This window comes from Zonotrichia albicollis, chromosome 11 (genome assembly GCF_047830755.1).
Source record: "Zonotrichia albicollis isolate bZonAlb1 chromosome 11, bZonAlb1.hap1, whole genome shotgun sequence".
In the NCBI taxonomy this organism is placed as follows: domain Eukaryota; kingdom Metazoa; phylum Chordata; class Aves; order Passeriformes; family Passerellidae; genus Zonotrichia; species Zonotrichia albicollis.
In genome coordinates this window covers 337,697-353,364 of record NC_133829.1, presented here as the reverse complement: position 1 = coordinate 353,364, position 15,668 = coordinate 337,697, and the positions used below count along the sequence as shown (strand labels likewise).

General features: G+C 65.0%; 4 protein-coding genes across 5 annotated transcripts; 3 read left to right on the top strand and 1 right to left on the bottom strand.

The window, feature by feature from the left end:
* Positions 1-841: 841 nt before the first annotated feature.
* Positions 842-3,633, bottom strand: CIB1 (calcium and integrin binding 1). Its single transcript, XM_074549035.1, has 7 exons — positions 3,499-3,633; positions 3,363-3,397; positions 2,836-2,938; positions 2,368-2,521; positions 2,001-2,119; positions 1,839-1,927; positions 842-1,593 (listed from the first exon to the last, which is right to left on the bottom strand). Exons 1-7 carry the CDS (start codon positions 3,547-3,549, stop codon positions 1,572-1,574), a joined length of 573 nt encoding a protein of 190 aa, XP_074405136.1. The 5' UTR covers positions 3,550-3,633; the 3' UTR covers positions 842-1,571.
* GDPGP1 (GDP-D-glucose phosphorylase 1) lies at positions 3,626-6,566 on the top strand. The gene has a single exon (XM_074549024.1). The coding sequence runs from the start codon at positions 3,678-3,680 to the stop codon at positions 4,734-4,736; it is 1,059 nt and encodes a 352-aa protein (XP_074405125.1). The 5' UTR covers positions 3,626-3,677; the 3' UTR covers positions 4,737-6,566.
* On the top strand, positions 4,807-13,933 carry LOC102074386 (tubulin polyglutamylase TTLL13). Of its 2 annotated transcripts, XM_074548991.1 has the most exons (16): positions 4,807-5,246; positions 5,651-5,691; positions 6,653-6,771; positions 7,208-7,338; positions 7,703-7,859; positions 8,047-8,190; positions 8,756-8,841; positions 8,950-9,175; positions 9,539-9,723; positions 10,270-10,458; positions 10,905-11,037; positions 11,365-11,538; positions 11,814-12,165; positions 12,675-12,921; positions 13,453-13,563; positions 13,639-13,933. In XM_074548991.1, exons 1-16 carry the CDS (start codon positions 5,056-5,058, stop codon positions 13,913-13,915), a joined length of 2,763 nt encoding a protein of 920 aa, XP_074405092.1. In that variant the 5' UTR covers positions 4,807-5,055; the 3' UTR covers positions 13,916-13,933. The 2 variants fall into 2 exon arrangements, with proteins under 2 accessions (XP_074405092.1, XP_074405091.1); XM_074548990.1 differs by lacking the exons at positions 13,453-13,563; positions 13,639-13,933 and having other exon boundaries at positions 5,056-5,246; positions 7,727-7,859; positions 8,756-9,175; positions 12,675-13,263.
* On the top strand, positions 13,916-15,660 carry HDDC3 (HD domain containing 3). The gene is made up of 4 exons (XM_074549030.1): positions 13,916-14,138; positions 14,640-14,695; positions 14,789-15,029; positions 15,482-15,660. Exons 1-4 carry the CDS (start codon positions 13,916-13,918, stop codon positions 15,610-15,612), a joined length of 651 nt encoding a protein of 216 aa, XP_074405131.1. The 3' UTR covers positions 15,613-15,660.
* Positions 15,661-15,668: the final 8 nt, after the last annotated feature.

Sequence of the window (15,668 nt, the reverse complement as noted above, 5' to 3'; positions counted from 1 at the left end):
CAGGTCCTCGTCCCCATCCCACCCTGCTGTGGGCTGACCCTGCACACTTTGCCAGCAGGACCTGACTCCGTGGTGGCTGAGGGCGAGGCCTGGGATTGCAGCCAGTGCTGGTTTTGAGCCCTCACGCAGCTGGGAAGCACCGGCAGTGCCAGCACAGGCTGGGGAAGCGGTGAGCTCCGCGGAGATGGCGTGTCCAGGCAGGATTCCCCCGAGGGACCAGCACTGCCTTGCTCCCAGCTGGACCCGTGCGCTGCACTTCCTGCACAGCCTGTTCTGGGACATCAAAAAAGCCACTGGAGGCGTTGGCTGGTGAGCTGCCAACAGACACAGCCCCGGGGCTGCAGGGGCACGGGCCTCGGCGGGCAGATACCGTCAGCACCGTGGGGCAGCGAGCTGGAAGGGCTGGCAGCGCCAGAGCAGGAGCCACCGTGTGGGAAACAGCCACGCCAGAGCCCCGAGAGCCAGCGGCTGCTTTGCCCCAGCACGGGGCTCCGCGGGGCCAGCCGGACCCACCGCAGCCCTGGCAGGGCAGAGAGGACACTGCTGCTGCTGCTGCTGCCCGCAGGGATGGTGCCACTCGCTGCCCAGGGCTCCCCTCCGTGCCCCGGCCTGAGCACCGAGCTCTGTGCTGCCCAGAAGGACCCCAGAGTGCAGGAGGCGGCCCTGGAAGGGCTGTGGTGGAGCAGGACGTGGCCCTGGAAGGGCTGTGGTGGAGCAGGACGTGGAGCCATCCCCTGCAGCGGCGGCTGGCGGCAGGCAGAGAGGGCTGGCAGGAGCCCATGTCCCCAACACCCTGGTGGCACCCGTCCCACAGCCAGACAAAGGCAGCAAAGAGCAAGGGTGAAACCAGAGCCCTTTAATTGTGTCCTCACAGGGACTGGGGGAGGAAGAGGCCAGGGCAGCAGAGCAGCTGCTGTGCTGGAGCCAGAAGAGGGCAAAAACAGAAAGGGAGGAGGAGGAGGAGGAGTGCAGGCTCTGAGCACAGCCGTGGGGGGACAGCTCTGCTCTGGGGTGGCACCTGTACAGTGACTCCTGGGTGACTGCTCAGAGAAAGCACCCCCATTTGGGTTATTGCTTGTGGAAAATGATCCACTTTTTGGTTATTGCTCAGAGGACCCACGTTCAGTTACTGCTCAGAGAAATGGATCCGTGTGGCAGCAGGCAGGCTCCCAGAAATACAGGAGAGGCAGAAGAGGCTGGCAGGGGAGGCAGCTCCCTGCCTGCTGCTGGAAGGCACAAGGTAGGAATTGGTCCTGAGGGCAGAGAGGGGCTGTGCCGTGCAGATGGCCCCAGGCAGGAGCAGGGCTGCCCTTGGAATGCATAGGGATTCAAATTCTAATGCTAGGACAGCAGAGGAGCGGCAGGAGAGGCAGATTCCTGGGACTCCCTGCTGCCAAGCAGGCACCTGAGGGGAGCAGGAGGGTTCCTGCCCAAGGCATTGCAGCACAGCCTGGCCACCGAGGGCCCGGGCTTGTGCTCCCTGAAAGAGGAAATGGCTGAGCCCAGAGAGAGCTGCAGGAACTGGAGCAGAGCTGGAGGAGCTGGAGGAGTGCTGCTGGACAGCCAGGGGCTCACAGGACAATCTTGAAGGAGCTGCAAGAGATATGACAGGATCTGCACCTGCTTGCTAGCTGACACAAAGGGTTTACAAGCACCCAGCGCTGCAGGGACCAGAATGCCCATTTGGGACAGCTCTGCAGAGCCAGCAGAGAATGCAGAGCTCTGGCATTACGGCACACTTGGCACAGGGCAGCCCTGCCCTCGCGCACCACAGCTGTGCCCCAGTGCCAGTGAGCAGTGAGGGTGATGAGCCCCAGCCAGGCTCTGGGGACCCTCACCTGGCAAAGTCGGGGGAGCGGGAGACAACGTGCTGGAACTCGGCGAGGTTGATGGTGCCATCCTTGTCGATGTCGGACTCCTCCAGGATCTGCGGGGAAGGGGAGCAGTGAGCTCTGTGCCCAGGGCTCTGCAGGGCCCGTGCCCTGGCTGGGATCCCTCACGTTTTGGATGAGCTGATCCATCTCTGCGCTGCTCAGCCGGGACCCCTCGCCTTGCCCTGTCAGGCAGTTCACCAGTTGCTCCAGGTCCTTCCTGTCCAGAATCCCATCGTTGTCAAAGTCTGTGGGGACAGACAAGGTAGGTTTTGGCAGGGCCACAGTGACCCCAGGGAGCCACAGACACCGGCACTGCACCCTCCATGCACCTCACCATGCCAAACCAGCTGTTCCCACAGGGAGTTCCTAAAGCCACCATCCTCATGGGTGCTCCAAGGGCACTGCCCGCCCTCCTGAATGTCAATTCATCACCCTGCTCCCGCCTCCTCCAGGTGCAGGGATCCCAGAACACAGCACCTGTCCCCAGCCTTACCAAAGATGCGGAAGGCATAGTAGGATTTGACGTCAGAGGTGGCAGAATCGCTGAAGACACTCAGCATATCAAGGAAGTCTTCAAAGGACATGCTGTCATCCTCGGCCTCTGAGGTTGAGAACACGTGGCAGATGCGCTGCTGGAAGGGGTTTGCCTGCGGACACGGGAATGGCTCAGGCAGGGCTGGGCCCTGCTGGCCCCATCAGGCACACCTTGGCTGTGGCTGCAGGTGAGCAGGTGCCCCGCTCTGCCACTGCTCCATCACCCACAGCACAGTCAAACCTGTCCTGTGTGCTTCCCGTGGCACAGCAGGAACCCTTGGGATCCCCCATGGCACAGCAGGGATCCCTGGGATCATCACTTGCTCGATGAGGGCAGGGAAGCTCTTTGCTGGCACAGCGAGGCCGTGCTGGGTGCACGGGGCCCTAACCCGGAGCAGCAGTGTCCCGGGTGTGCCAGGCACCATACCCGCAGCTCAGGCAGCGTCAGGATCTGGCTCTTGGGGACCCGCGCGGAGCAGGCGTTCTCCCTCTCCTCCTTTGGCAGCAGTTCACTGAACCTCTTGTAGGCGCTTTAAGAGGCAACAAAGAGAGCGGCTCTGTGGTGCGAGGGTGGCAGCACCGTGGTGCCCGTCCGGCACCGGCCGCGCTCCCCAGGGCGGGCCGGCCCGTTGCCACCGCTCCTGCCGGCTCTGCCGGGCCGGGCCGGGCCGGGCCGTGTCGGGCTCCCACCGGAGCAGGGAGAGGGGCCGGTCCGGCTGCCGCCCACCCGGCTCCGGGGCTGCCGGAGGGTCACCGGGCCGGCCCCGGCCCCGGGTCAGGGCGTCACCGGCAGCGCCCGCGGACCTTGGCCCCGTCACAAAGCGGATCCGAGGGAGTGCCCCGGCGCCTCCCGGCTCAGCGGGGCGGAACGGGAGCTCTCCGTGCCCCGCGGCACAGGCTGAAGCCCCGCGGGACCGGGCCGGCAGGCGGGGGGACACTCACGGCGGTACTTACAGCAAGATCTCCTGCTTGCTCAGGAACGTCAGCTCCTGCGGGGACAGCACGGCTCAGCAGCGGGGCCGGGGCCAAGGCCTGAGGCAGGGCAGCCCAGGCGGGCCCCGCAGCCGGCCCTGTGCCCCGGTGCCGGTACCTGGTACTCGCTCAGCAGGTCCCGCGGGATCAGACTGGCCGAGCCGCCCATGGCGCCGCTTCCCTGCGCGCTTCCCCGCCCGCCGCCGCGGAGCTGCCCGCCCCGGGCGGGGCAAACGCGCACGTACCGCCGGCCCCGCCCGCCCGGCACACCCGGCTCCCGGCCCCGCCACCGCGGAGATGGCGGCCACGGCGGGCGGGGAGCCGGGCGAACCGAGCCCCGAGGAGTTCGTGTACAGCGAGGAGGACTTCGTGCTGCAGGCAGCCGGCTGGGGCGACCCGGGCTCCGCGCCCTCCCGATTCGACCGGGTGCTGCTGGCGGGTTGGAGCGACCGTATGGAGCGGGGACTGTTCCGGTACCGGCTGGGAGCGCTGCCCACCCGCGTCCTGCCCGGCGCCGTGCGCCTCGTGGCGCAGCTGAACGAGCAGCGCAGCGCGGAGCGCCGCCCGCCGCAGCCCGTCCGCAGCCTCCGCGACCCCTTCGACCCCGCCGCCTTCAACTTCACGCGGCTGCGCCCCGCCGAGCTGCTGTTCCGCCTGCGCCGCGCCGGCGGCCCGGAGCCGCTGCTGGTGGCGATCAACGCCAGCCCGCTGGAGCGGGGACACGTGCTGCTGCTGCCCGAGCCGGCGCGGCGCCTGCCGCAGGCGCTGACGGCCCCGGCGCTGCGCGGGGCGCTGGAGGCGGCGCTGCTCAGCGCCCACCCCGGCTTCCGCGTGGGCTTCAACGGGCTGGGCGGCGGCGCCTCGGTGAACCACCTGCACCTCCACGGGCTCTACCTGGACCGCCCGCTGCCGCTGGAGGCGGCGCCGGCCGAGCCGCTGGGGCCGCGCCTGGCGCTGCTCCGCGCCGGACCGGCCCCCGCCTTCCTCTTCTTCGCCGCCGGCCCCGAGGCGCTGGAGCCGGTGTCGCGGGCCGTGTGCCGCGCGGCGGAGCACCTGGGCGCCGCCGGGCTGGCCTGCAACGTGCTGGCCACGCGGGGCGACCCGCCGGCGGGGCCCGGGGGCGGCCGCGGGCTGCGGGTGCTGCTGTGGGCGCGCCGGCCGCTCTTCGGCCCCAAGGCGGGCGAGCCCTTCGCCGTGGCGCTGTGCGAGCTGGCGGGGCTGCTGCCGCTGCCCGCCGAGCCGCTCTACCGGGACATCACCGAGGAGCAGGCCCTGAGCGCCATCCGCCAGCACCTGCTGCCCGAGCCCGAGCTGCTGCACCTGGGCGGGGAGCTGGCGCGGCTGCTGGAGCGGTGATGGCACGGGCAGCGGCCGGGGCGCTGAACCAGGGGCACGGGCGGCGGCCAGGGCGCTGAACTGAGGGCACGGGCGGCGGCCGGGGCGCTGAACCGGGGGCACGGACGGCGGTCAGAGCGCTGAACCGGGGGCACGGACAGCGGCCGGAGCGCGGAGACGGTGGCACGGACGGCGGCCGGAGCTGAACCGGGGGCACGAGCAGCGGCTGGGCCGCTGCAGAGCTGAACGCACGGGGACCGGCAGGGGGCGCTGCGGGTGGAGGACACGGAAGTGACGGTCACGTGGCAGCGCGAGGCCGCTCTGGCCGCATGCCGGCTCTATGGTGCGGTCGCCATGGGAACGCGGCGGAGCCGGGAGCGGTGCGATGGCGGCGGCGGGCGGCAGCGGCAGGGGCAGCGTGGGCCCGGGCCCGTCCCCGGAAACCCCTCCGAGTGAGGGGACGCCCATCTCCGCAGCCCCCCGGTACCGTCCCGCTGCTCCCGCCGGACCCGAGCCGCGGAGGAGGCGCAGGCGAGTGTGGGGCCGCAGCCCCCGGCAGGGTCCGGCTGGAGCCCGTCCGGCCGCTCCCGGCGGCGCCTCCCGCTGCCTCACTCGCGCTCGGTCCCGGCCCCAGCCCCAGCCCAGCCGTGGCACTGTGCCCAGGCGGTGCCCGGCGCTCCCCAGCCCCCGGGAGCCGGTGCGGGTCCCGCTGACCCAAAATAAATAGTGTTCCCTGGAAGTGCCCCAAGGATCCCCTGTCTGACAAAGCCGGGCACGGCTCCGTGCCCAGGAGCGCCCTGCCCGCCTCCTTAGGGCTGTAGCGAGCCGGGCTGGCTCGGTCGGGCTGCTCTGTGTGCGTGGGGCATCGGAGCTGTCCCCACTCTGTGCCCTGCCCGGTGCCTCGCTGAGCTACTGTCATCTCGTCTCTATTCTAGTGTCCCCTCCATCAACCTGAGCGGCTGCAAGTACGACAGCGGTAAGTCAGAGGGACGGGGACCCGCAGGCTCCCCAGGCGCTGCCCAGCCAGCAGCGCTGCTGGCACCCCGTTCCCGCTGGTTTATTCACTGCTGCCGGAGTTTGTCACACTTTGGACAGATTTATCCCAATTTAAAATGCAACAGCAGCGTGAGCCCTCAACATCCCCCACACTTGTGTTTGCCAGCTGTCTGCTAAAATGGGCAAGAGAGGTTCTGTCAGCTAGAGTGCAAGGGAGCACCCGGGCTTGGAGACAGGACCTGAGGGTTGTCAGCTGTTTAGGGTGAAGCTGGTGGTGAGCAGGCAGGATCTGTACCTGCAGCCTCTCCCTGTGCTGCTCATCCCTGGTGACCCCAGGGGGCTGGTCCACTCTCCCCTCCCACTCTGCTTCCACAAGCTGGACCTTCAAAGAACGAACTCCTGGCCCTTGAGGGCTGTTATTAATCTACCTTGCTAAGGGATCTTGGTGTGCATGGATCCCCCTCAGTCCTGTCAAATTCATACTTTGCACTAGCATGAACCATCCCAGCAGAGACCTTTTCCTGCAGAGCTGTGTTCTGCTGCTGGAAGACCTTTGATTTAGGAGATTAAATTCACACCTTCACAACACTTGTATCTGCCTGTGAGGTGTAAAACCCAGGGGAAGTTCAATCCCACTGTGGAGGGACCCTGGTACCTCAGGACAGGTGGGATCAGAGGGTTAGGAGTTCCCAGAACACCTGCAGCCAGAGGCTTGGGGGGTTGGCCAGATAAAACTGGTGTTCCTGATGCCTTCCAAGGGGTTATGCCAATACCTTGTACCTCTGAGAGGGGAACTGCAGCCCGGAGAGCTGCATGCTCCATCCCTTGGGGGTGTCAGTACCCGTGTGCAGCCCCTCGGGCCGAGGTGTGTTTCACACCCCATCCCCGGTTCCCTGGTCCCATGGTCCCAGCTGGCCCTGTCACTGCTTGCCTTGGCACAGTGCGGCGGGCGGCGCAGCACTGCGGGCTGAAGGAGGCGGCCGAGCATGAGGAGTGGACGGTGTACTGGACGGACAGCACGGTCACTCTGGAGCGCCTCATGGAAATGAAGCGCTTCCAGGTAAACAGAACACCTGCCCAGCAGGCATCGCTCGGGACACAGGGCTGTCTGTGGAACAGAAGCACCCAAAGTGTGCCTTGTGCCATCTGTGCCTCGGCTCCAGGGCATAGGGTCAGATGCCTCTGCTTGTGCCATGTCCCTGGCCGGTGTCATCAGCAGCACTCAGCAGCTGTGGTGGGAGCAGCAGCGTGCCAGCCCTGTGATGTGCTGTGAAATAAGCAGCTTTTATGCTGCTCCAGGGCTAAGATGGAATAGGCAGATAAATCAGTAGTGAAGCCCAGATAAAGCAAGTCTCGCCCCCCAGCAGTAGTTCAAGGCAGCCACAGGCCTGGCTTCCCTCTCACTGCTGGCTCTCCATGCACAGGCTCTCCTCGGGGCTGGGAGAATCCATCCCCGCAGGGCTCCGCTGATCGGGGTTTTTCTGCACCACTTTCAGAAAATCAACCACTTCCCAGGCATGATCGAGCTGTGCCGCAAGGACCTGCTGGCTCGCAACCTGAACCGCATGCTCCGGCTCTTCCCCAAGGAGTACAACATCTTCCCCCGCACGTGGTGCCTGCCAGCCGAGTGAGTGGTGTGGGACAGCGCCCTGGGGACAGGGGACACGGGCAGGGAGGCTGCTGGCTTGCTCTTTCTGGGCATCAGAGCCCAAAGCTGCACTGCTTTGGCACACACCACCCTGACCTCTTCTGCAAACCTCCCAGCAGAGCTGGAGATGTGTGCAGGGAAAAGGAGGGATGGGGAGGCTGGGTCGGGTCACACAGGAACCAATCTGTGACTCCTGCAGATTAGGAATGGGAGTTCAATTCATCCCCTGCAGAAGTTCAGTGTGTGCTGGCCTGCAGCACCATGGTTTCAGTACCCAGCTGTTAGGAGAGAGTTCAGAGGGGTGTTTTTGGCAGCTGGTGATAGTCACCTCTCCCTTGCACAGCTACGGAGATTTCCTTGCCTATAGATCCATGAGGAAAGCAAGAACATACATCTGCAAGCCTGACAACAGCTGCCAGGGAAGAGGGATCTTCATAACCCACCACCCAGAGGAGATCAAGCACGGGGAGCGCATGATCTGCCAGCAGTACATCTCTGAGGTACTGGCATGGTCCTGGGGGAGGATTCCAGCATCCCCCCTGCTCCCCGGGTCTCCTCAGGTCTGCTGGAGGTGTTGGTGTGGCTGTGGCACATCGGGGACACAGACAAAGCTTGTCCCTCTGCTGAGCAGCACAGGCAGAGGAGCAGTTCCGCAGCTCACCCCTGCTCCTGCCTCTTTCCTCTCAGCCCTTCCTCATCGATGGCTTCAAGTTTGACATGCGCATCTATGTGCTGGTCACATCCTGTGACCCACTGAAGATCTTTCTCTACAAGGAGGGCCTGGCCCGGTTTGCCACCATGAGGTACATCGATAACAGCACGAGAAACCTGGTAAAGAGGAAGTTTTAAAAAAACTCCTATAGTATCTGTAGGTATCAGTCCTTAACTTGTTCTGGGGGCATTCCAGGCCTTGAAAAGGCAGGTATTGTGTTGGGGGTTGCAGGAGTCCCAGCTTGATGCTTTCCTGTTCTTCCTCTATGCTCCTTCCTCCTCCTCACAGGAGGCGTTTCAGGAGGGATAGTACATCTACCCCAAGGCCCCACACTGGGGCTGTTCACTGGCATTACTATGGAATCATGTAATTATTTGCTTGGATGGAACCTTGGAAGGTCTCCAACCTCATGCTGAAAACCTGGTTAACAATAAATTCATACCTGGTTTCTCAGGGTCTCACCCAATCAGGTTTTGAAAACCTACAGAGTGAAGCCTCTCCCCACCCCTGGTGTCTCTGGGCAGCAAGTTCTGCTTCTGGCCCTGATAAGAATGCTCAGTTCCACACCATTCCTACTCTGCCCATGCTCCAGGCAGAAAAGAACATGGGAGTATCTGCTGGGGCTGTTCCTGTTCTTGCTCAGTGGTTCAGAATGAACAAACATCTCTTGTGGTTCCCTGCCAGGGTGACATCTGCATGCACCTGACCAATTATGCAATCAACAAACACAATGAGAACTTCAACACGGACGACATGGTGGGCAGCAAGAGGTATTGGCATGTCCCAGCACTGCAGGAACACTGCCTGGGGACACAGGTTTACCTCAGCTTTCCTGGAGTGACACAGCTGAGCCCTTACCACCCCCTGTTCCCACACAGGAAACTGTCCACCCTGAACGCCTGGATGGCAAAGCACAACTATGACACATCAAAGCTCTGGGCAGATATTGATGACATTGTTATAAAGACATTGATTTCAGCTCACCCTGTGCTGAAACATCATTACCAGAGCTGTTTCTCCAACCGCACTACTGGCTGTGCCTGCTTTGAAATCCTGGGCTTTGACATTTTGCTGGATAGAAGGCTGAAGCCATGGCTTCTGGAGGTGAGGAAGGAGTGGAGAGCTCAGAGCTGGGCCACTAGGACAGGGAGTTTGTTTCATTCAAAAGGGCCACCTTGCTCACAGAATTAACCAGGCTCTGAAGCCAAACAACCTGCTGTGAGCAGGATCCAAGAGAACCCATTTCCTGCACACCATCTAACAACAGGGAGTTTCCCAAGCCTTCAGACCCCTTGTCCTGGGAGCACCCTGAATTTGTGACAGCTGCCCCCTGTGGGGTGGGATCCAGTGACCTGTGGCGCAAGTGGGCAGGAGAGATGCTGTGTGTGGCTCCTGTCTCTGGCAGGGAGCAGAGCATCCCGGGCCGTGGCTGGGGTGCCAGGTTAGGTTACCTGCTTGTCTTGGCAGGTGAACCACTCTCCCAGCTTCAACACAGATTCTCAGCTAGACCATGAGGTGAAGGATGCCCTTCTGTGTGACACCTTCAACCTGATCAATGTGCACGCCTGTGACAGAAAGAAGGTGCTGGAGGAAGACAAGCGGCGGGTAAAGGAACGGCTCCTGCAGGCCAGCCAGCCTCCCTGGGAGTCCAGGTACTGCTGCAGGTCCCAGTGAGCAAAGACAGGCATGACAGAGCACGATAACACCCGGGCTGGCTGTGGAAGCTCCCAGAGCCCGTGGCATTGTGCAGCCTCCGAGCGTCCTGCAAGGAGGAGCCGCGGCTGCTCTCTGGGTGCCAGGAGATCTGTGACACCTTGTGCTCCGGGCCCTGACAGAGCTCTCCCCAGGCTGCACCTGCTTGTAATCTCTTTTGCTGGGGATGGGCAGTGCCAGCATCCTGGGCTGGCAGGGATGCTCACATGAGGAACCACAGCCCTGCCTCAGGAACTGGGGATACCCTTCTGCAGGGCAGGGGTCCTTTCCAGGACTGAGGGTTTCTCATTTCTCTGTCTGCCCTATGTCCTTTCACAAGCCCGTGGTCAGTGAGCCTGCTGCCTGGCAGGCAGGCTGTGGCTCTCTCCAGCTGCTGTTTCCATCAGGAGTCCTGGGACAATCCTGGGACATGCTGAGCACATCAGCCCGCGCTCTGCCTGCGTCAGAGCCTCCCTCACAGCTCCCTGTTCTTCGTCCCGCTGCAGGCGCAGGGAGCAGGAGAGCAGCCAGGCTGCCTGGCTGGCACAGGCTGAGACCTACGAGAACGAGCACCTGGGGGGCTTCCGGCGCATCTACCCAGCACCTGGGACAGAGAAGTACGAGCCATTCTTCCAGCAGAGCAGGTCCCTCTTCCAGGATACAGCAGCATCTAAGGCAAGAGAAGAGCATGCCAGGTATGCTGCTCTTGTGGAAAGCCACTTCTCACAGGTGGCATGGAGACCACTTGCTCCTGACCCCTCCTGGGGAGCAACTCTGGTGCTTGGCAGGTGCAAGAAAGCGGGAAGAGTGGGAGGGGAAAGGAATAAGCCTGCATGTGCTGGGGCACCACAGCAAAGTGGCTCCTTTTGGATGGACTCCAGAGAGGAAAGGGCAGTAGTCCATTGACTTTTGGACCATGGAGACACCATTTCCCAAATATCCCCCTCCCTTTTGGCAAACACAGCCTAATCCAAGGGCATCTCTCTTTTTAGAAGTCTCTTTACAAGCTTCCCATTCCCTCTCTTGGCACAGTTCCATTATGGGCTATTTATATAGAACTTGGGCCTGCAGTAAATGTCCCAAGGTTGAAATCTGCCCCAGAACCCTCTGAGCTGTGAGTGACTGTGCTGTTGTGTGGCAGGCATCAGCTGGAGGAGATGCGCCTGAAAAATGAAAAGCTGGAAGCTATCAGGAAGAAGAAAACAGAGAGGAATAAAGGCACAACTCCTACAACCCACCTTTCCTACAGAAGCACCAAGTCATGGGACAGAAAGGTACATCAGTGTCAGCACTGTCTGTGGGCTCTCTAAGTCAGTGATATGGCTCTGGGAGCTGCACTGAGCCATTGGTGCACCCATGGAGCAGAAATTCCAGGTTTGACTCCCTGCCTGAAGTTCAGAGTCAACAACAAGTAGTACCTTGTGTTGGCACTACTTGCAAGCACCAGTGTTGTGCCTTTCCACTTTGGCTCTCACTGGGATCTCTGTTCCCCCTGGGACTGTAACTGTGCCCAGGGCTGGAGCAGCTCATGGCTGTCTCACCTGTGCATTATCCCAGCTTCAGCTTTGCTATAGCTCAGGTGTTTCTCTGCCGAGGTGCAGCGTGTGCAGTACAACTCCATGAAGCCCCAGAACATTGTGGAACATGAAGAGAAGAGGAGACTGAATGCTCTGCTGCAGCGTGAGAAGCAGATCCGAGGGCTGGGCATCACTGAGCTGCTTTCCCAGCTGCTCCCCACGGCTGAAACCCAGAGACCCTATGTGCTCCAGAGCCAGGTAACGGCACTGCCCACAGCTACCCCACACAGAAGTGGACTGGAGCAGGGTTGGGCACTGAGCATCTCTGCTGGGGCACGATGGGGGCTGCTGCAGGCGCATCAGCTGCTGTGCCTTCAGATGATGAGTCTGGAATGGTGCCAGGGACATACCTGGGGACAAAGTGCGGGGTGATGCTTCGATGTGCACCTGGGTGTGACTAGAGACTCTTCTTTCCCATCTCCTGCCAAGGCCTACAGAAGTAAGCCATGGCCATTTTCCTTCCCTTCTTCCAGCTACTGTTTCCCTGGGATGTCATTGAGGAGCACAACGCCCACAAATTAATGATGCTTTTCTCATTCCTGGGAGTCCCAGCTCGGCCCTTGGCGCACAGGGTTTTACCCAGCCCTGCAGCCCAGGGCCTGTCACAGCACATGGCAGGCCCAGATCCCAAGGACTCGGACACCCTCTGCATTCGAGGCCAGAGCATCCCGTGCCACGCGCGGCGCAGGGGCACGCGGGCGCAGGGCGGGGGCTGGCAGCAGGGCCCGGCGGCGGGGGCAGCGCTCCCCCAGCCCTGTGCCCACCCCCGGGGGCAGCAGCCCAGGGAGCAGTGCCTCCCTGGCACCGCCAGCCAGGCTGAAGGCTGTAAGTACACAACCCTGCCAGGCTGGGAGGAACGGGTGGGCTCCATGGAGCTCTCAGGGATGCTGGGACCCTGCTAAAGGGTCACCGTGCTCTGCTTGGGGCACTGGTTACCACTGGGAACCTCTGAGGCTTGGAGATCCCATCTGCAGGGACGGGGAAGAACCATGGGTGGTTTCCCAGGATCAAGGGTTGATGTGCAGGCACGGGGGAGTGTGAGAAGCCAGGAAAGTCAATGGGGTGCATTAGGTCCTGGGCGTCAGAGGGGACATGGTGACACAGCATAGCCCCCACTCTCTTCCCAGCACACTGCTCCCTGCCCGTGCTCCACCCTCCAGCCTTGCCCAGCCCAGCTCCCTGGCATCGGCTTCACCCACTTGGCAGCCTCAGGACCCGGGGAGCAGGGGCAGAGGAGGGGCTGCCAGGACCAAGCCCCACCGGGAAGGGCAGTGGGGGCTGCTGAGCTGCAGAACTGCTGGTGCACGGCCCCACAACCATCTGTGCTGTTGCAGGTAACGCTGGTAGTCGGTCATCCTCCGATGGGGGCAGCTGTCCCCCGACGTCCCCAGCCAGCCCCGAGCAGGCCCCATGTGATGGCACTTCCAGCTGTGCTGTGGAGCTCCGTGCCGCCACTGCCGCTCAGGCGCAGCACACACACACCTCACACCGCGGCAGAGCCTCGTCGTGCCAGTGTGTCACAGCACGCCGGCACCTTGCCCCGTGCCACTGCCCCACAGATTCACAGCCTGAAAAGCACAGGTAACACGGCCAGGGGCTCAGCCTTCCGCCCGTGTGTGCTTGCGTGAGAACCAGGACTTGCAGGATGAAACCAGCACAGCTGCTGGCCGCCTCCATCAACTCTGGAGTCAGCTGCTGAGTCCCCTGACTAGAGCCTGGGCCCAGCACGGCTCCGGCCACCTGCCCCGGCTGCCTTCACCCCTGCCAGGGCCGGAGACTGGTGCTTGTGCCCTGCCCGCTGCACAGCCGCCTACGCTGAAGCCCTCCGGAGGCCACCTCGCTCAGGACCCGTCGGAAGCGCGCTTCCCCCGCCGGGGCCGCTCCCGCGCCGGCCCCGCCCGTCCCCGGGCCTGTTCCGGGCCATGGCGGGGCTGCTCCGGCGCGCCCTGCGGGCCGTGCCGCTCCTCGCCCGGGCCCCGCGGCGGGCGGCGGCGGCGTGGCCCGGGGACCCGGAGCCGCCGGAGCCGGCGCTGGAGGACACGCAGAGGTGCGGAGCGGCCGGGGCGCGGCGGGGCGTGCGGCGGCCCGGGCGCTCACGCGTGTTCCCCGCAGGGCGCGGCGGCGGCGGGCGGCGGCGCGGATGGAGCGGCTGCGGCGGGAGCTGGGCGGGGGGCGCGGAGCCCCCGAGCGCGTCCTGACCTGGCAGGCGATGGAGCAGATGCGGTGAGCGCGGGGCCGGGCGGGCCGCGCCTGCCGACCGCCCCGGTGAGCGCCCGGTGACCGTGCCCGTGCCCGCAGGTTCCTGCGGCGGGAGCTGCCCGAGGAGTGGCCCTTGGAGCGCCTGGCAGAAGGCTTTGGCGTCAGCACGGACGTGGTGCGGCGGGTGCTGCGGAGCCGCGGCTGTCCCTCTCCGCAACGCCGCCTGCGGCAGGACCAGCGGGCGCTGAGCGCCGCCGCCACGGCACCGGCACCAGCACGGGGGGCGGGGGACAGGCGCGAGGTGCGCGCCCCCGACGGGACGCTGCTGTACCGGCTGCCGCGGGGCTGGGGCGGGCCGGGGCCCGGCGCGCAATAAATGCACTTGGGGCCCGCCTCCGCCTGTGCCGCTTCCGTCGCGCCGGCCGCGGGCTCCGAGACTGCGGGGATGAGCTCCGAGGCGGCGGGGATGGGCTCCGAGGCCCTGGGGATGGGCTCCGAGGCGGCGCGGCTGCTGGAGGCCGTGGACTTTGCAGCCAGGAAACACAAGGACCAGCGGCGGAAGGATCCCGAGGGCACCCCCTACATCAACCACCCCATCGGTGCGGAACCCCCCGGCACCGCGCCCCGCTCCCGGGAGCCCCCCGCGGCCCCTCTCTCCCACCCTGGCACCCCTCCTGCCCCGGCGCGCTGCCAGCCCCCGGGAGCCCCTCGCCCTGGTTCCGGGACGCAGCCGTGTCCCTTGTCCCGTGTCCTTGGGCCCGATGGGGGCAGAGCTGCCGAAGCACGGCGGCCCCGGCTCTAGGTGTGGCTGCCGCCCCCCTGTTGCCCTGCCGTGCCTGGGGCCTGCTGAGGGGCCGCCGTGCCGCAGCCGCCCCCGCCAGGCCAGGGGACAGCCCCACCTGGGGGGCACTGCCAGCCCCCGGGACCTTCCAGCCTGCCCAGCCGCGGGTCCACCGCGCATGACGGGCCCGCGGGGTGTGCCCTGCCCAGGGCTGGCCTCGGGGAAGCCTCGCTGCCCACCGTGCGGCGCAGCCCCCGGGTCCGGGCCCGGAGCTGCCTGTTCCCCGCCGCCTCCTCCCACCTTTCCGTTCTCGCTGCAGCCGTGGCCAGGATCCTGGCGCACGAGGCCGGCGTGACGGACATGGTGGTGCTGCAGGTAACGCTTGCCCTGCCCTGCCCTGCCCTGCCCTGCCCGCTCCCCGCGGCTCGGCCCGCTCCCCGCAGCCCCCTGGTCCCCTGCTCGCCGCAGGCCGCCCTGCTGCACGACACAGTGGAGGACACGGACACCACGTTCTCGGAGATCGAGGAGCGGTTCGGCGCGGAGGTGCGGCGCGTGGTGGAGGAGGTGACGGACGACAAGAGCCTGTCCAAGATGGAGCGCAAGCGGCTGCAGATCGAGCGCGCTGCCGCCTGCAGCCGCCGCGCCAAGCTGGTCAAGCTGGCGGACAAGCTGCACAACCTGCGGGACCTGAACCGCTGCACCCCGCAAGGTGCCGGGCCCGGGAGCGCGGGGAGCACGGCGGCAGTGCAGCGGCACCGGGCACGGGCCCCGCCGGGCCCGGCCCGCAGCACGGCTGGTGCTGCTGCCTGTGCCGAGGGACAGAGGGCCCCGCGGCCGCGCTGGGCCGGGGCGGGAGGCGGGGCCGGTGTCAGTGCCCGTGTGTGTGTCGGCGGGGCAGTGCCGGTGTGTGTGTGCCCGTGTCTGTGCCGGCGAAGCGATGCCGGTGTGTCTGTGCCGGTGTCAGTGCCGGTGTGTGTGTGCCGGTGTGTCTGTGCTGGTGTCTGTGCCGGTGTGTCAGTGCCGGTGTCAGTGCCGGTGTGTGTCAGTGCCGGTGTCTGTGCCGGCGAAGCGATGCTGGTGTGTCTGTGCCGGTGTCTCCGTGGGACCGGGACCGGGACCGGGTGGGGGGGGGCGGAAGTGACGTCGCGCGTGTCCCCGCAGGGTGGTCGGAGGAGCGCGTGCAGGAGTACTTCCGTTGGGCGGCGCGCGTGGTGTCGGGACTGCGCGGGAGCAGCGCGGCCCTGGAGGGGGCGCTGCAGCGCCTGTTCGAGGCGCGCGGCGTGCCCACGTGACCGGGCCGCTCCCGCCTCCGCCAATAATAAACGTGCGCACAGATCGGCGTCCCTGC

Bases quoted from the DNA above. Each gene is read 5' to 3' on its own strand.
- CIB1 (XM_074549035.1), bottom strand. From the start codon at position 3,549: ATGGGCGGCTCGGCCAGTCTGATCCCGCGGGACCTGCTGAGCGAGTAC. The intron at 3,398-3,498 runs GTACCGGCACCG...CTGTCCCCGCAG, and splicing joins ACCTGCTGAGCGAGTACCAG to GAGCTGACGTTCCTGAGCAA. The intron at 1,928-2,000 runs GTGAGGGATCCC...CCTTCCCCGCAG, and splicing joins TGGATCAGCTCATCCAAAAC to ATCCTGGAGGAGTCCGACAT.
- GDPGP1 (XM_074549024.1), top strand. From the start codon at position 3,678: ATGGCGGCCACGGCGGGCGGGGAGCCGGGCGAACCGAGCCCCGAGGAG.
- LOC102074386 (XM_074548991.1), top strand. From the start codon at position 5,056: ATGGTGCGGTCGCCATGGGAACGCGGCGGAGCCGGGAGCGGTGCGATG. The intron at 8,842-8,949 runs GTATTGGCATGT...GTTCCCACACAG, and splicing joins GACATGGTGGGCAGCAAGAG to GAAACTGTCCACCCTGAACG. The intron at 12,922-13,452 runs GTAACACGGCCA...TGTTCCCCGCAG, and splicing joins TCACAGCCTGAAAAGCACAG to GGCGCGGCGGCGGCGGGCGG.
- HDDC3 (XM_074549030.1), top strand. From the start codon at position 13,916: ATGCACTTGGGGCCCGCCTCCGCCTGTGCCGCTTCCGTCGCGCCGGCC. The intron at 14,139-14,639 runs GTGCGGAACCCC...TTCTCGCTGCAG, and splicing joins CTACATCAACCACCCCATCG to CCGTGGCCAGGATCCTGGCG. The intron at 14,696-14,788 runs GTAACGCTTGCC...TGCTCGCCGCAG, and splicing joins CGGACATGGTGGTGCTGCAG to GCCGCCCTGCTGCACGACAC.